A 19,738-nucleotide genomic window follows, 5' to 3' on the forward strand; every position below is an offset into this window, starting at 1 on the left:
TAGGGAAAGTCAAGTTTTAATTCTCCATAGTAGCAGTCTTAAAAAACATAGTTGCAACATTATTTCCCTTGTTCTTGCTGCTTCACAAAGTGCTCTTCTGAACTGAGCTATTCAAATAGCCTCTCATGCTGAGCCAAAGAATTCTAGTCAGTGGGGAAAGGTCAGAACAGAGGATGTGATTTAATGTCTTTACCTATAGGTACACTGACAGGTGGAATCTGAATTCATACACCCACAAAAAAGCCTGCCTAACAGGATCCAAGTTCCACGTCAGAGCTCTGAAAAGGATATCTAGATAAGTTTATAGGGCTTCTAAGATAAACTAGTGTTTTTCCATTCCATTAAAAAATTGTTTTAATTTAAAAATGTGAAAACAAGTAGGTTTGAGTCCACATTACCAATTAGTTCTTCAACTATATCCAATAATCATAACTATTTCTGGAAAACTAAGTATTTCCTTTTGATATTTCCTTAAAATAATACTCATTCTTTTGAGTAGTCATTAAAACTAAACATAGTTTATTACCTCGGTTATGAACTATTTCCACACTGAATTGTTTACAGAGTAATTCTTAAGGGAAAAAAAACCCCTCTTTTTAAAAGCTGCATTGTGTATAATAATTGGTAATTATACCACTTAAGGTATCCTATGAACTCTGACTAAAAATTAAAAGCACAAGTGGTGTATAATGGCCTTTTGGTAGCTCCAGAAACCTCGGCAATAGTGAATAAAACAGCTTCTCAGAATTTAAAAGATGAACAACATACTTTTTAATATTAAAAATCCTCAATAGTGAAAGTTGTTTTAAATAAATGAAAAATCTTTCATTGTGGTGTCTTTTCTCTACCCAGTAACTAAATATCTTTAACTCACAAAACCTTTATCTACTATGGAAAAACCCACACTAAAGCAAGCACATCAACAAAAATCAATTTTATAGCCACTTTCACTATACAAAATATCTTTAGAGGAGTCAATACTCAAACCCTTCACAGTAAGTTAATAATTAGGGCAGAGAAAATAAGATTTTCTACGGAAAGCTCAGAATCTACAGGGATATGGTTTGGGGTAGTGGAGGGGCAGCTGCTTCCTAGAATTTCGGACTAGGCAATGACAAATTTCTGTTTATTATGGTTTCTTATGTGACGTCTTTAGTTAGTCTGTGAAACCATCATAACATCTATACAAGATGGAGATCTAACCCCACCACTGGTGCAGCTAAATCTGACTTTACTGGGGCTTCAGCAGATACAAAATCATCAACATCCTAGATGTTCACTTTATGAACTGGCTGGACCCATGTTCAACATATCAAGCACCTCTCAAAATACTCTTTCTCAGCTCCCTCTGAGAATAAGTTTATTTTCATAACCTGGTGTCCAATTTCTCTTATTTGAAGCAAAAACAAAACCCTGAAAGTAAGACATATCCCTTTATAAATAGAAACATTTAGGTCAAGCCAAGAACTAACTACAAAGAAAAGAGAAAACTAGGAGGAAAAGACTCAAAAAAGCCGTAGATTAAGATGACTTAGGGGGGGCTTCCCTGGTGGCGCAGTGGTTGAGAGTCTGCCTGCCGATGCAGGGGACACGGGTTCGTGTCCCGGTGCGGGAAAATCCCACATGCCGAGGAGCAACTAGGCCCGTGAGCCATGGCCGCTGAGCCTGCGCGTCCAGAGCCTGTGCTCTTCAATGGGAGAGGCCACAACAGTGAGAGGCCCGCATACCGCAAAAAAAAAAAAAAAGACTTAGGGGGCTTCCCTGGTGGCGCAGTGGTTGAGAATCTGCCTGCTAATGCAGGGGACACGGGTTCGAGCCCTGGTCTGGGAAGATCCCCCATGCCGCGGAGCAACTAGGCCCGTGAGCCACAACTACTGAGCCTGCGCGTCTGGAGCCTGTGCTCCGCAACGAGAGGCCGTGACAGCGAGAGGCCGGCGCGTCGCGATGAAGAGTGGCCCCCGCTTGCCACAACTAGAGAAAGCCCTCGCACAGAAACGAAGACCCAACACAGCCCAAAATAAATAAATAAATTTAAAAATAAATAAATAAATACTCCTGTTCTCTTTTTTTTTTTTTTTTAAAAAAGATGACTTAGAATGGGGCAAACAGCCCTCATAACAGTACATTAACTGATGGCATACTATATTAAATGTTCAGAAAGGTGACCCTGAATTAAAATAATTCATATTATAGTCTATTTTTTCCCTACTTTTGAAAGCATGTAAAACCTGTGTTTATCCATGTAAAACAAAAATTTATAAGTAAGGTGTCCCCCCTTATAACCAGGAATATAAGTCAAGGTTAAGAAACTAACCACAAAGAAAACAGAGTAAAATTAAAGGGGGAAAAGACTCAAAACAGCAGTAAAGACGATTTAAGATAGGGGCAAATAGCTCTCCCCAAAACAGCACATTAACTGATGGTATATTATATATATTGATGTCCAGATAGATTACTTTGAATTGGAATAATTCAAATTATATTCTTTTTTTTAAATTTTAGAAAGCACATAAAACTCTTTGTAATCAAAAACAGTTAAAATAATTTCAATTTTTAAGAGGACACCCTTTTAATTATCCAGACTAGCTCATTATCCCCTGGTTTCAGATAATCAAGATTTTAATGTATATTTGAAGGCTATTAATTTGCAGTATAGAGTTATGTTTTTAGCTTTACTTTAATTGTACAATATCAAGCTATTTAACCTTTTCCCCAGAAATATTTCCCCCAACTTGTAAACCACTTCTGTTGCTCTCTTTTGTATTTTGATTTATTTTTTATTTTTTAAAGTTACTTAATAGACTGAATCCTGGCTATAATACCCTGACAGAGCCCTGATGCTTATAATACACACACTGGTAGCAACACCTAATGGCAAATGTATTTCAACACTTGATTAAGGTTTATGTTTTATTTTTTTAAAAATAAATTTATTTGCTTTTTACTTATTTATTTTTGGTTGCGCTGGGTTTTCATTGCTGCGAGTGGGGGGCTACTCTTTGTTGCGGTGCGCGGGCTTCTCATTGCAGTGGCTTCTCTTGTTGTGGAACACAGGCTATAGGCACACGGGCTTCAGTAGTTGTGGCACGTGGGCTCAGTAGTTGTGACTCGCGGGCTCTAGAGTGCAGGCTCAGTAGTTGTGGCCCACGGGCTTAGTTGCTCCACGGCATGTGGGATCTCCCTGGACCAGGGCTTGAACCTGTGTCCCCTGAGTTGGCAGGTGGATTCTTAACCACTGTGCCACCATGGAAGCCCACAGTTTATGTTTTAATATACAACAATGACAAAACAAAATCTTAACTTACAGTACTACTGTTTCATCCTCATAAAAGGCTCCTTTTTGGAGAAAATATAGAAAAGTACCGTAAGTTCCATTATTCTAAAAAATGATTATTAATAAATTCATGAGAGCTGCCTATAATAAAAATCATTTCTTTGGGAGTAAATTCCTCATTCACTGTTTTCCTCTAACGCCTGAAAGAATCTCCTGGTAAATAATCTCCTATGGCTGTAAACAGTAACTCTGGATTCTGGAAAACTTTAATTGCTAAAACACTACTTCCACATAACAGACTGATTCCTATTTCTACGTGACCCAAGAATCAAGAATCTGAAACAGGGACTTCCCTGGTGGCGCAGTGGTTAAGAATCCGCCTGCCAACGCAGGGGACGTGGGTTCGAGCCCTGGTTCAGGAAGATCCCACATGCCACAGAGCAACTAAGCCCATGCGCCACAACTACTGAGCCTGCACTCTAGAGCCCGTGAGCCACAACTACTGAGCCTGTGCGCCACAACTACTGAAGCCCACGCACCTAGAGTTCGTGCTCCGCAACAAGAGGAGCCACTGCAATAAGCCCGCGCACCACAACCAAGTGTAGCCTCCCCCCACTCTCCACACTAGAGAAAAGCTCGCACGCCGCAAAGCAGCCAAAAAAAAGAAAGAAAGAAAGAAAGAAAGAAAGAAAGAAAGAAAGGAAGAAAGAAAAGGAATCTAAAACCATACTCTCAAAGATAAAACTTCTCTGCAGAACCACAAAGACACTACTAAATAAAGATCATGTTAAAGAGATTAACTTTCTAAGGGCTTGAGACTAGACTTTCAGCAATTTTACTCCTATTCCAACAAAAGCCATCCCAACCAATAAGAAACTGCAATAGGTTGAATACAAGCCTGAATATATTCAATATTTATAGCAGCCTGTCTCAGCAAAAGAGAAGTAAAATCCATCACAGTAAATACATTATTATATGGATTTGAACATGCCATTGGGCAAATCACTTATGAAATCAAATACATAAAGTAAAATACTCATAAAAGATATTATGAAATCAGTCTATAAAGGCAGATACCCTGATACTTAGTAAAGAAAATGCTTACTAATTCTTTTATTAAAGCAAGATGCATCTATGCAACCTAAAGCAGCCCCTAAAGTTAAAACTAAGTAAAAAAAAAAAAAAAGGAAAGAACCTTGATTATTTGACAGTATTTACTTAGACTACAGGGCCTTTTCAATGAAACTCCTCCCCAACCCCAAACAAAAGCCCACAATCACTGGCAATAATTTCTCTCACCAATCTTAAAGGAGGCAGAGTCTCTCTGATCCAAAGGCCACACCTTCCACTTGTGTTCCAGATTCCACCCTCACCTACCCCAAGGATCTGGCTCCACAAAGCCCATCCCCTCTGATGTGCATCTTCAACTTTTCCATTGCTACTCAATATAAACACCTGAATCTTAAAAAAAAGCATTCTCCCCCTTTCAAGCTAATGGTCTCCTGTTTTCTTCACGGCCAGGTATCATGAAATTGCTATCTCTATTTCTTCAACTCTATTTCTATAAATGTTTGAATTTTGAATTTCTCCTCTATCAACTCCATGAAACTGTTCTCATCAAGGTCATCAATGACACCTATACTGAAATATCCAAGGGACACTAAATCCTCAGCGTCTGTTACTTTTCCATGGTATCTGACACTTACGGAAAATCACTCCTCATCTGGCTTTTATGACACTTGATATTGATTCTCTTGATATTCTCTTGATTTTCCTCTCTCATTCTCAGTATCTTTTGTAGACTTATTTACCTTTATTCTCTTTTAAATCTCAGCACTCTACCAGGACAAAAAATTAGCTCTGTACACTCTCGAAAACCATGGTTTCAAACGTCTTTAAAATGATGACAACTTCCAATCTAGTTTCCCCAACTCTAGACTCCAGGGAATATCTTCTCCCTCTACGCATTTCAAACTCAGATTACCTAAAACTGAACTCATTATTCACTTCTTTTGCATCCCCCAACTCAGTAAGGGAAATACACCAACAACTTAGTTGGTCAAGGATTCACGTGTGGTTTCCTCTCCCCTTCCTTATCCCCTACATTCAATGTCACACCAACTTCTATCAAATTCAACTTCTACAAGTTTTAAAATCACTTCCCTCTTGTGCTAACTTGATTTCTATCCCTTTTCACTGGAATATTTTAAGAGTCTCCTCTTTCTGCATATTCAGCATCTCTCCTCACTATTTTCCTGCCCATATATTCACCCCACTGCTGCCAGAGGAATTCTCACTAAATCACAAATTTGATATTATTATTTTCTACCAAAAATATTTCAATGACTCCCCATACTTTTCAGCATAAAGTTAAAACTCCTTAACTAAGCCCTCAAGGGACTATGTGCTAACCACTGCTATCCTTCTACCCTCTGTTCCCCACATTCCACCCTTGATGTTTATAACACAAAACTACCCAGTATCCTCAAACACATCATGCTGGTTTATACCAACATGCTATGCCATTTGCCACAAATTTTCTTCTTGATCCACCCACTTAGTTTCTACTTGTCTTGTAAGTCTTTACTTAAAAGACTCATTTTCCTTCTCATTTTCTCTTGAATTATGCTTTCACCTCCATTACTTCACTGAAACTGCTCTTGTAAATTAACCAATGACAACCCACACACACACACCTCCCAGATTTCAAAATCTACTCCTCAGGCTATAACATGACCTGTCAGCAGTAACTGACAGAATGATTCACTCCTTTCATTTTCAAAGGGTAGAAAAAGTGGCAGTTAAGAGCATGGACCCTGAAGCCAGACTGCCTGGATTCAAATTCTAACTTACACCTAACTTATAAGCCTGGGCAAGTTCTCCAACTGGTTTCTTTGCTTCTGTCCTGCACCCCTCCATCCCCCCAGTCTATATTTAACAAGGTGGTCAAAGTGATCCTTTTGATAAATGTAAGTTAGATCAGTTGCTGAAAAATCTCTAATGACCCAGAGCTGGAAACAATTTGTATGTCCTTTGGATAAACAAACGGGTGCATCCATTCAATGGAATACTCCTCAGCTCTAAAAAGAAACAAATACTTAACACACATAGGTGAATCTTATAAGTATTTTGTTAAGATAATTAAACCAGACCCAAAATAATGCATAATGTATGATTTCATTGACACTCTGGAAAAGACAAAACTATAGGGACAGAAAGCAGCTAGTGATTTTCAAGGTCAGAAGGTGGAGGAGGGGCTGACTATAAAAGAACAGAGCAGCACCAGGGAATTTTGGGGTGCTGGAAATGTTCTGTATTATGTTTGTGGTGGTAGACACATAACTCTATGCATCTGTCACAACCAAAAGAACTGTCTATGCACAAATGAAATTTACCGTACATAAATTTTTAAAAAATTAACCAAAGTGTGGGGGAACCCAAAATGGAATAAAAACTATAATAAATAATTTATTGTATTAAAAGTGAATAACAAAACCACACTAAAGGTGTGGGGAGAAAAGAGTTAACCTAGGATACTTTGAAAAACAGTATTTTGATTGTATACTGTAGGGCTAAAGACCAAAAACTACTGTACATAAATACTGTACTCTAGTTAGTAAATTTGTTTTTCACAGGGATATAGGTTAGCAACTGTAAAATTACTTTATGGGTATATATGGGTATGAAATTACTTTATGGGTATAAACGGTTAACAAATGAATAAAACTACTGTAGATTATGAGAGCCTGGTTTCTTGCCTTTGGAGAACAAAGTTACAAAGCAAAGGGAAAAGGGGAGAAAGAATGCTGTGGTACTAGATGGGGATTAGAGGTATCGATATGAAATTATATTTCCATTATATATACAGATAGATACAGAAATAAATATATATGCAAGGGTTAATATACTACATATATTTTCAAACTGTCTGCTGAGAGGACCATAACACCTTAGTTAACAATAAGCACATATAGCACCCAGGTCTTGGTTTCTAAGTACCTTTCTCCAATAAAGGGAACTTGAATTCCTTGGAGGAGTAGTTGATTCTAGGGCTGGGGCAGGGAAAATACAAGATGGGCCTGGAGTCTCTGATAGTGCAAATGCTCAAAAGAGTAAGCACTTTGAAAGTGCACAAGTGCCAACCTGAAAGAGTCCTTACTGCCAAAGCTGGAACAAAACAAACTACTGTAGTATTGGATTATAAACCACTGAAAAAAATTAATAGCTATGAGTTCATATGAAACTCGATTAGTTAAGTAAATAAATGTGAGTGAAGAAACAGCTCTTGGGACTTCCCTGGTGGTGCAGTGGTTAAGACTCCGCCTGCCAACGCATGGGACACGGGTTCAATCCCTGGTCCGGGAAGATTCCACATGTTGCGGAGCAACTAAGCCCGTGTGCCACAACTACTGAGCCTGCGCTCTAGAGCCCGCGTGCCTAGAGCCCGTGCTCCACAACAAGAGAAGCCACTGCAATGAGAAGCCCACGCACTACAACGAAGAGGAGCCCCCGCTTGCCACAAAAAGAGAAGGCCCGCGCGCAGCAACAAAGAAAAATACGTAAATAAATAAATAATAGAAAAAAGAAACAGCTCTTACAGAATATTTCCAATCAATAAATGAAGGAATGATGAATGAATGATGATAGAAAATCACCATTGGGACACCACAGTAATAACTGTGCAGGCAAGATCTACCAATGGATGCTAAGATTAGTGGGTGGAAGTTTAAAGAGAAACAGGAAATTTGCATAGTATCAAACTGGAGAAACCCAGCTGACACCACAAGTAATCGAGATTAACAGCACCTGTAATAAGACATGTGCCTTTCGATTTGACACACAGAGAAGGGCACATAACTTCAATGGTATTCTTGTCAAAAATGAATAAGCTGGGCTTCCCTGGTGGCGCAGTGCTTGAGAGTCCGCCTGCCGATGCAGGAGACGCGGGTTCGTGCCCCGTTTCGGGAAGATCCCACATGCCGCGGAGCGGCTGGGCCCGTGAGCCATGGCCACTGAGCCTGCGCGTCCGGAGCCTGTGCTCCCCAAATGGGAGAGGCCACAACAGTGAGAGGCCCGCATAACGCAAGAAAAAAAAAAAAAAATGAATAAGCTTTATGTAATCATGAGAAAATAGAAAAATCACACCGAGGGATATTTTACAAAATAACTGGCCAGTCCTTTTCAAGTGTCAAGGTCATGAAAGGCAAAGAAAGCCTCAGGAACTAACAGAGTCTGGAGAAGATGAAGAAGACATGACAACTAAATGCAATGTGTGATCCTGGAATAGATCCTAGAACAGAAAAAAGGACATTAGTGGCAAAACTGGTAAAATCCAGTCTGTAGTTTATAGTACTGTACCACTTTTAATTTCTAAGTTTTGATAACTATAGTGTGGTTACACAAGATGTTAACATTAGGGAAAGCTGAGTGAAGAGTACCTGGGAACTCTCAGTGCTAGTTTTGCAACTTTTCTGTAAGTCTGAAATTACTTGAAAATGACAAGTTAAAAAATTGTACCCAATGACTACATCTCTTTAAGAATTAAATTCCAAGTTCCATGTGATCTGGTTCCCAGGTATCACTATGACCTCGTCTCCCACACTTTGCCCACTCTTCTTGCTCCAACTACACTGGGCTCTTTGTCAACCACACAAAAGAACTAGCACGTGACCACCTCAATGACCACCTAAGGGCCTCGTACTCACTATTCCTTTGCCTGAAACATTCTTCCCCAACTTACCTATGTGGCTGTCTCCCATACTTCCTTAAGGTAGATGCCTGACTATCACATTATCAGAGAGGTCTTCCTTAATTTTCCTATGTAAAATGTCCTGTTCCCCCATCATGCTCTACCTCCCCCTATTTTATTTTCCTTCACAGTAGGTATCACCATCCGGCATACTATGTTTATTTATTATCAGTCCCCACCATTATATTGTAACCTCTGTGAGAGTAGGGACTTTGTACATTTTGTTCAGTGCTGTACCTCCAGTATCTAGAAGAGCAATTGTTACATACCATGTGTTCAATAAATTTGATGAATGAGTGACTCATCTCAAAGCATCGAGTCCTCCAATAAGCTTTACTTGTTCCTACCTTACCCTAAACTGTCAGATGCTGCTCTCTTTTCTACTCTCAGGGTATCCTATGCAGAGTTATTTACCTGAATTTCTCTTTCACTGCAAGCAAAAAGATATAGCAGTGTCAGTTCTGTTTTAGATTTTTTTTATGACAAGTGAAAAAGAATCAAGATAAAAGGGAAATATTCCATTATGAAGAAGAACCAAATAATGACTCATTAAAAAGAAAATGGAATACTAGTCATTTCACAGAGGACTACACATTATTTTGCATCAATCTGACTGTTAAAAATATTCATCATGCTCAAAATAATTTTAGTTATTAATGAGAATATTCTGAAGAAATCAATGTCTTTAAACATCTCTCCATGGAAGAGTAGTAACTGAACTAAATTTAAAGAAAATCTTACAGAGCTCCTATTCCCACTGCCTTAAAACTATAATTCATCTAAGAAAAATGATTTTTATATCAAGTGTCAACAACTACTTCAACCTTTTATGTAACATACTAGCAGAACACTTCAAAATTCCGCTAGAATAATGTGAATATAATAATAATAATTTCTAGGTCAGTGGCTCTCAAACTTTAGTTTGTATCAGTATCACCTAAAGAACTTGTTAAAGCACAGGTTTTGGGGCCCCATCATTCGGTAGGTCTGGGGTGGGGACTGAGAATTTACATTTAGAACAAGTCTTTAGTGGTGCTTATGTTGCTGCTTTAGAGACCACACTTTGAGAACTACTTACTGCTCTGGGCAAAATTTCTGTGATCTATTCAGTGACATTTAAACTAAAACAGTACAGTAAAATCTACATAACATACTGCCGCTTTAGTATTTAACAAATGGAGAATCATCAGGCTCCTACTGTACCTCACTACCTGGACACATAAGCAGATGGAAGACTGACTGTTTCAGATGGATCTCCCGCACTTGTCTGTTGACAGTGTTAATGGATTATGGGGAAAGTTTCTCTTCAGTAGCCTGTAGGAACAGGTCCAACCACTGATCGCTTCTGATTTATATACCCTTTTTGCATGGGGCATGTCAAATGACAAATATATTGCATTAACTAGATTGTCCATAAATTATAATGAGTATCAGGTAGTAGCAACAGTATTAACAGAGCTCAAGATCCAGGTCAAAAGTATTTAACAGTGGTCAAAAAAGGAAAAGTATTAACAGCTGTTTTCATGGTATAAAAGATAAATACAGAAATTAAATACCAACGTGGCTGAAATAAGAAAAAAAGAAAAAAAAGCAAGATCATGTGGAAATTCAGTATAGAATCATCTGTATGACTTTCACAGGATAAAAGGAATAATTATGATGCATATTCAAGCATTAAAAGTGCTGAAGGGCTTCCCTGGTGGCGCAGTGGTTGAGAGTCTGCCTGCCGATGCAGGGGATGCGGGTTCGTGCCCTGGTCTGGGAAGAGCCCACATGCTGCGGAGCGGGTGGGCCCGTGAGCCATGGCCGCTGAGCCTGTGCGTCCGGAGCCTGTGCTCCGCAACAGGAGAGGCCACAACAGTGAGAGGCCCGCATACCGCAAAAAAAAAAAAAAAAAAAAAAAGTACTGAAAAGCAACAGGTGAAAATGCCAGAATTGGCTCAGTTTACCAAGGAGAGTAGCATCCAATAGTCATTGCTACTGCAGAAACAGAATAATTTCTTAAAGAAAAAAAACTAGCATCAATGGAGGCCAGACATCAGAAATAGCAAGAGATCAAAGATACTCTTTCAACTTCTCAACTTTTGTTTAAAATGCACATGGGATCTAGAATACTCTGAATAAAGATATCAGTGAAAAAATGTTAATAATACTGGCCCTGTAGCTTATGACAATGAAGCACTCATTTGATTAACATGAGAGTTGTGATTCTACAGTTAAATTAAATATTTTTAAAATAAGTGAAATTACTTCATTTTAAAACATCAAACAATTTTTAAAATTCTGCATAGAGTACTTAAAAGACAATTACTATACAGGGTATAAAAATTTTATAGACAGAGAAAATTGCAAGTTAAGGTATAAATACAATGGTACATACTCTCAAAAGTTCTATGAAAGCAATACTTCAATGTAGAAACTGTCCCTCACTCTAGTTTCCTACCAAGGTAGTAAAGTGAGGCATTCTAATCATATTTGTGAAAAGAATGTAAAAATCACAGGAAGGAATGGTAGGCTTGATCTGTTATATTTAAGAGTACTGCTATGACATACTTGAGCACACGGTTTGCTTTAGAGATTCCTTATACCATTCCTTCAAATAAATAATATATATTATAATGGAATATTTCATATAATGGTAAAGTTAAAATCTCTTTTGGTATCAAAAAAAGTAATGTGTAAGAGTCTAGAAAAATCTGAAAATTAAAACATTGAATTTTAGAATTTAAAGACTCCATCAGCAATTGGTTGTCTTTGTGACAATTATTAAAGAGGAACCAAACTAGATTTCTGTGAGACAGTAAAGAGAAAACATTTAGTCCTCGTTCCCTGGCTTAAAAGAAAACATTTCCAACTCAGTATATATTAGCAACATAAGGAGGTTACCTGACTACTAGTTTCACTTATGGCTTCTAGGAGTTTTTCAACTGCCGCTTGTAGTCGAGAGCTAATGTTCAGCATAAGTTCTTCATTTTCAGGGTCTATTTCATTTCCAGTAAAGCCACTCCTCATGAGCTGCTGTGACAGCTCCGTTCCTTCCTCAGTTACTTTGGACCACATGCTACTGTCACTCCTTGGTATATCACTTCCAGAATAAGAGGGTTTAGATTCATCTGTAACCAGAATAACACTATTTTAAAGGTATAAATCAATTATAATAATTATAGTAGAAAAAAAAGGTTACAAAATAAAATCAAATTAAAACTTGAAATCATTGGACTATAAGGTATCTTAGTTAACACTGCAACAAAACAAATAAAATAGGCAAATACAGAATGTAATATTATTTGATAACCTACCAGGTATAAGAAGGTGAAGAATAATGCCATGCTAGCTAATAGCGCTTGGCAGAAATTAATATTTTGGATAATTAGTATTTTTTATTTAATAAAAAATTTAAAACACCTTTCAGCAGATATTTACTAAATGCCCATCGCGTAGGGTTTACTAAGTAATGGAGACACATAGGTGGCAAGATTTGGTTCCTATCCGCAAGGACATTACACATGGTGTAATGAAAAACAAATATCTAAACAACAACAACATGAAAAGAAAACGTTGTGCAATGGGATATTCCAGGTGTATGGAATGACAGAAGTGCTTGATTTTGCATGGAGCAGACCCTTTGGTTTCTAAGCACTATACTGGGCAGCATCACCTGCTCGGCTAGACAGTAAAAGGGACTAAAATCTTTTTGCAACTTGCTACTTTTGTAATAGCTATCCTGGGAAAAGGTTAGACTAATAAGCAGTTCTAATTTTAACTATGGACTTGTGTTTCCACACTAGTCTTTTTTCTTATGTAAAGAAAACTGAGTTTACATGGGCAGAAGATAAAGCTTTAGAGGCATTTTCTCTAAACTGAAATAAAAGCATATGTTATTTATCACTGCCAGGGAATACAGTACTTATCTGTGGGCAGCATGCTACAACCGAACAATGAAATTTCCTGAAGAGGAATCACCTATTCTTTTACTACAAGTAGTACATATTTCTTATCAGTAACTGTACAAAGTTAGCAAATTAAAGTCACAAGAAATTGTAATTTCCAAAGTACATGGAATAAACATTCAGTTTGATACAATCACCCAGGAGAATAAGAGCTATTTAAAAAGTCTTGCTAAAGTAGCTGGTGTCATATGGAAGTCTCTCAGTCTCATGTAGTAATGATATCAGATGCGGTTTCAGGTACAAGATCTGAACTCAGCACAATTCAACATTTTATTTATTTATTTCTGGCTGCCTTGGGCCTCCGTTGCTGCGCGTGGGCTTTCTCTAGCTGCAGCAAGCGGGGGCTACTCTTTGTTGTAATGCGTGGCCTTCTCACTGCAGTGGCTTCTCTTGTTGTGGAGCACGGGCTCTAGGCTCCTGGGCTTCAGTAGTTGTGGTGCATGGGCTTAGTTGCTCCGCAGCATGTGGGATCTTTCCGGACCATGGCTCGAACCTGTATACCCTGCATTGACAGGTGGATTCTTAACCACTGTGCCACCAGGGAAGGCCCAGCACAATTCAAGATTCACTAAGCACCTCCTTTGTGTAAGTCACTGGCTGAAGAATCCAAAACTGCATTCTAGAAAATGACATTGTGTGGACCTTTTTTCTTTTTTAAGGTCTTTATTGAATTTGTTACAATATTGCTTCTGTTTTATGTTTTGGTTTTTTGGCCAGTGAGGCATGTGGGATCTTAGCTCCCCGACAGGGATCGAACCCACATCCCCTGCATTGGAAGGCAAAGTCAACCACTGGACCACCAGGGAAGTCCCTAGAGAAAATGACTTTAAATGTTTGCTGCTACATAGGTTTATCTAATTCTTAGTGTAGCAGCAAATACAATTTCATTTTGCATTTTTATTTTCAAAACTGAAAAACAACAACTAGACTGGTATTTACTTACATTATTCTACATATTCAAAACTGAATGTCTTGATAATAGGGATTAACAGTTTATAAATATTCATGAGTTCAAAATGATCTTAGAATTCAAAATGAGTTCAGATAAAGTACAGTACAATGCATATTACAAAGCCAGTAAATAAAATTAATGTGGTCTACAAACTAAATGATATTTTTGATGAAATTATGGAAGCAAGAAATATTAGTTTACAACTGGTGTTAAAAAAACTAAAAATACCTATGTAATATAGCACCTTTATCTAAGGAATTAAATGCATTCTAGGGACATTTCCTTTTAACGGATACAGAGAATCTGACAAACCTGAGGAAAGATGATAGTCTGATATGATGGGCAATCAAGGCAGCTTTGTGGTGTGCAAGTATGTGGCAAAGCAAGGATGAGGTAGGTGAGAGAGCAGAAAAAAGGTCGCTAGAAAGTAGGCTGGATCCAAGTTGTGAACTGTCTTAAATTTTTCAGGAACCTGGGTTTTTTTGTTATAAATAATGGGGAAGTAAATCGTTTTTTGAGCAGGAAGATAATATCAAATGTGTGAATCAGGAAGCAAACTGCAGCAATGCAGAGGAAGGGTTGGAGAAAGAGAAGAGTCTGGTTAGAATACTATTTCAATTGCCCAGATAAGAAATGTTAAAGATGGACGGGGGCTGGTCATAGGTTGGAAAAAACTGAATGTATAAGACAAGAGAGAAAGAAAAGTAGTAAAAGATGTCTCTGAGTTTCCAGCTTAGATGATTCTTAGAGGACAGAAGAGTCATTAAGAGAAATACTAAAAAATTAGGAGAAAGTATATAGAGTAAGCATGAAAAATGATTAGTCTGAAGTGTTAATGGGCTATGTGGAGGAGAGAAGTCAACTTCTGGAAATATGGGTCTGTAGAGACTTAGGAGTCACTGGAAAGGTGAGAGTTGAACCTTGGAAGTAGACACATTTGCCTTAGGAGCAATATTTAGTGAGAAGAGGACAAACACGGTTGGAGCATAAGCCAACAGAAGAACCTGTGTAAAAAAAAAAGTCAGATAAAGACAGGAAAGAGATGTTCCAGGAGACAAGAAGAGGATGTTTCAGAAAGAGAGAGACTTCAATAATGTTATTTGTCTAGAAAGTCAAACGGGACAAGGACTGAGAAGATGCTACTGGATGTGACAAACAGGTCACTGCTGTCCTTAGAGAGAACAGCTTTGGTACTACAGAAACAGAAACCAAAGCTGGTGGAAGCAAGAGCTGGTCTAATCTCACATAGAGTTTGTTGCAGTTTACCTTAAGTGCAGAACAAAGCTGAGAAAAAACAATTTTTTTTTAATTATGAAGATATCAGCATGTTTTAGGGTACAGAGAAGGAATCCATGGTGAGGAAAAAACCTGAAGATACTATATATTGCATGGGAGCAAATCTCAAACACAAAATACAAAGGATATATAAAACAAAATGGCTTATAAAAAGCCACTGAAGGGCTTTCCTGGTGGCGCAGTGGTTGAGAGTCCACCTGCTGATGCAGGGGACACGGGTTCGTGCCCTGGTCTGGGAAGATCCCACATGCCACGGGGAGGCTGGGCCCATGAGCCATGGCCACTGAGCCTGCGCGTCCGGAACCTGTGCTCCGCAACGGGAGAGGCCACAGCAGTGAGAGGCCCGCGTACCGCAAAAAAAAAAAAAAAAAAAAAAAAGCACCACTGAATGTTAATTTTTTAAATGGCTAATAAAAAATAGACATTAAAGTACCTAGAAAATATGAAGATGTGAACCAGCTTAATGTATTTTACTCATAACATTTTGAAGATATAAACAAACTAATAAAAATAATCAAATATGTTCCAATGAAGATATTCCAGTGAAATAAAGGAATGAGAACAACATCAAACTTGTACTGTATTTATTATAACTAGTCTTTGGCAAGAAAAAGATAAATTGGCAGGGCAATTTCATAAAATGCCAACAGGAATCTCAGAATGATCAGTTTGGTGAACAGAATCATGATTTCAGATTGGCCAACCACTCAGATCTGCGTCTTAAACATGGTAGATGATGGTTATTCAAAGGGTCTTCAGTCACTTTTTTTATGGATTTTACCATGTTCATTCCATACAGATAGCAACAAGCTTCTCAGTTTAAGCAGGGCGGGTGATAGGATAGAGCATTCCCCTGCCCCAGTGCCCTAAAGATCTCTGGCGTTCCAAATGGAAACCACTGACTCATGTGTGACTCTTACACTTAACCGATGAGTAAACTGAAGTGAGGCCCCAGGAGGCTGAGAGACTTGCTCAAGGTCACAGTGAGCTAGAACAAGGACCTCCTCATACTAATCCAGTATTCTTGCTGTAACAACACACTGCTCCAAAAAAATCTGCAGCAAGTAAGATTTAGTCCCTGGTCTTCTAAGGGGGAGGTAAATGTATTTTACTACTGAACCATCACAGTGTAGACCTAAAGGACCTCTTCTTTCAACACATCCTAGGGGAACTCATTTTTATGAACTAGTCTAATATTCACTCAAGTTCAAGCGATTTCACATTGGCTCAGAATTTCCCTTCAATTTCATAAACTAGGTTGCTCTTACGAGGAAGCAAACATTAGCAAGTCAATTATTTATTTTTTTAGAGAGTTAACAAGTCCACACATGTTTAAACTCTAAACAAGTTCAGACTTGAGGGCTGCAAACAGATTACAAGTGCTACTGCTCACAACAAAAGGTCATATATAAAAATTGAAAAGCAAGAGTTCCTTCATAATCAGATTAAAACTGAGCTTTTTGTTATATTAAATAAGATATAAAAGAAATATTTCAAAAGTTCATTTTAGTTTTTACAATAATACTTTCATTAAAAATCTGAAGAAACATCAGAAAAATTCTTATGTATGGAACATGGTGTCAGTATTTTAGAGACATTATCTTCTTCAGTTTTAAATTATAAATTCTATTAATTCAATATTTCCTTCAAGATGCAAAGTGAATCTAAGTGCCCCCAAATGATACTAGTGATCTTCCTAATTTTGTTACTAAGACTAGCACATCACTGCCAAACACAAAAATATAAAAACTAATTAAATGGAAATTACACATAACACCAGCAAAATTCTTAACTCTGCTTTACTAGTCTTCATACTATATTTCTTAGCAGAGGATTTAATTTTTCCTTTTGTATCTTAATATTATTCTTTCAGTATCTATTAACAGTTAAATAATTAAATATTTATTTCAAAAGGCTTAATTGATTCAAATACATAAAGTGGTATTAAGTAAAACATTAAGTACCATGGTTTTATTTTGCCTTGAATCAGAATTTCAGTGCCTCCTTCACTGGACTGAGAACTGGTGTAAAGCAGAGAGCAAAAAGACACTGTTCAATACAACTGTATAACTGAACTGATTAAATTACTTATAATTGAAAAACTATTATTGGATATCTTAAAATAGGACATAGACATATTTAATCTATACTGGGAGACTTAGATGCATAACCATGCATAAGAAAGGAGGCTAGTAGATCAGATGTCCTTCCAAGTCTGCCTTCTCACAGAAAAGGAATATAACATAATCCTCTATGCTACATGTAAAAGAATGAAATTAGAACACTCCCTAACACCATACACAAAAATAAACTCAAAATGCATTAAAGACCTAAGTGTAAGGCCAGATACTATAAGACTCTCAGAGGAAAAACAGGCGAAACACTCTCTGACATAAATTAAACATAATCACAGCAAGATCCTTTTTGACCCACCTCCTAGAATAATGAAAATAAAAACAAAAATAAACAAATGGGACCATATGAAACTTAAAAGCTTTTGCACAGCAAAGGAAACTATAAACAAGATGAAAAGACAACCCTCAGAATGGGAGAAAATATTTGCAAACGAAGCAACTAACAAAGGATTAATCTCCAAAATATACAAGCAGCTCATGCAGCTCAATATCAAAAAAACAAACAACCCAATCAAAATATGGGCCGAAGAGCTAAATAGACATTTCTCCAAAGAAGACATACAGATGGCCAACAAACACATGAAAAGATGCTCAGCATCACTAATTATTAGAGAAACGCAAATCAAAACTACAATGAGGTTATCACCTCATACCGGTCAGAATGGCCATCATCACAAAATCTACAAACAATAAAAGCTAGAGAGGGTGTGAAGAAAAGGGAAACCTCTTGCACTGTTGGTGGAAATGTAAATTGATACAGCCATTTTGGAGAAACAGTATGGAAGTTCCCTAAAAAAACTAAAAATAGAACTACCATGTGACCCACCAAACCCACTACTGTGCATATACCCAGAGAAAACCATAACTCAAAAAGACACATACACTCCAATGTTCACAGCAGCACTATTTACAATAGCCAGGACACGGAAACAACCTAAATGTCCATCACCAGAGGAACGGAAAAAGAAGATGTGGTACATATATACAACGGAATATTACACAGCCATAAAAAGGAATGAAATTGGGTCATTTGTAGAGATGTGGATGGACCTAGAGTCTGTCATACAGAGTGAAGTGAGAAAGACTATCATATATTAATGCATATATGTGGAATCTGAAAAACTTGGTATACACGATCTTATTTACAAAGCAGAAAAACAGAGACACAGACGTAGAGAACAAATGCATGGATACCAAGAGCAGGGGGCGGAGGGGGGATGAATTGGGAGAGTGGGATTGACATATATACACTACTGATACTATGTACAAAACAGATAACTAATGAGAACCTACTGTACAGCACAGGAACTCTACTCAATGCTCTGTGGTAACCTAAATGGGAAGGAAATCCCAAAAAGAGGGGATATATGTATAGCTGATTTACTTTGCTGTATAGTAGAAACTAACACATTATAAAGCAACTATACTCCAAAAAAATAAAATAAATAAAATAAAAGTAACACAACAACAACAACAAATTACCAATTTATTCCTTTTTATAACTATGGGAACACTGCTCTGAAAGTGAGTTTGCTGTCTTTTAAGATACGTTGATGGGGCTTCCCTGGTGGTGCAGTGGTTAAGAATCCGCCTGCTGGGCTTCCCTGGTGGCGCAGTGGTTGAGAGTCTGCCTGCCGATGCAGGGGACACGGGTTCGTGCCCTGGTCCAGGAAGATCCCACATGCTGCGGAGCGGCTGGGCCCGTGAGCCATGGCCACTGAGCCTGCGCGTCTGGAGCCTGTGCTCTGCAGTGGGAGAGGCCACAACAGTGAGAGGCCCGCGTACTGCAAAAAAAAACCAAAACCAAACAAACAAAAGAACCTGCCTGCCAATGCAGGGGACATGGGTTCGAGTCCTGGTCCGGGAAGATCCCACATGCTGTGGAGCAACTAAGCCCATGTGCCACAACTACTGAGCCCGCACTCTAGAGCCCACGAGCCACAACTACTGAGCCCGTGTGCCACAACTACTGAAGCCCGTGTGCCTAGAGCCCATGCTCTGCAACAAGAGAAGCCACCACAATGAGAAGCCCGTACACTGCAATAAAGAGTAGCCCCCACTCTCTACAACTAGAGAAAGCCTGCGCACAGTAACGAAGACCCAACACAGCCAAAAATAAACAAATAAATAAATAAATTTATTTAAAAAAAAAAAAAGATATGTTGTTTGCCGAATACTTCAGCAACCACTTGGAGAAGTGTCTAGGAGAACTGCTAACAAAAAAAGCACAAAATATTCTTGTAATGTACAGAACATTCCTCAGAGTGTCTTTTGAATATGGTGTAGGTCTTACCTGTAGCACAGCAAAATGCCCCCTTTCCCAAATGGTTAAGTGAAACTAGTTTATGAGGTAATTGTTTTTTTTTTTTTTTTTTTTTCTCT

The 19,738-nt window shown here is 38.1% G+C and overlaps 1 protein-coding gene across 1 annotated transcript in view; it reads right to left on the reverse strand.

Moving 5' to 3' along the window:
• Window positions 1-19,738, reverse strand: part of AKAP9 (A-kinase anchoring protein 9) — a 151,628-nt gene that overhangs the window by 44,113 nt on the left and 87,777 nt on the right. Inside the window, exon 22 of the mRNA XM_007461897.1 lies at window positions 11,910-12,136. Coding sequence (XP_007461959.1) covers window positions 11,910-12,136 — 227 coding nt within the window. The remainder of the gene's footprint in view (window positions 1-11,909; window positions 12,137-19,738) is intronic.

Source organism: Lipotes vexillifer, unplaced genomic scaffold (genome assembly GCF_000442215.2).
Source record: "Lipotes vexillifer unplaced genomic scaffold, Lipotes_vexillifer_v1.1 scaffold663, whole genome shotgun sequence".
NCBI classification, from domain to species: domain Eukaryota; kingdom Metazoa; phylum Chordata; class Mammalia; order Artiodactyla; family Lipotidae; genus Lipotes; species Lipotes vexillifer.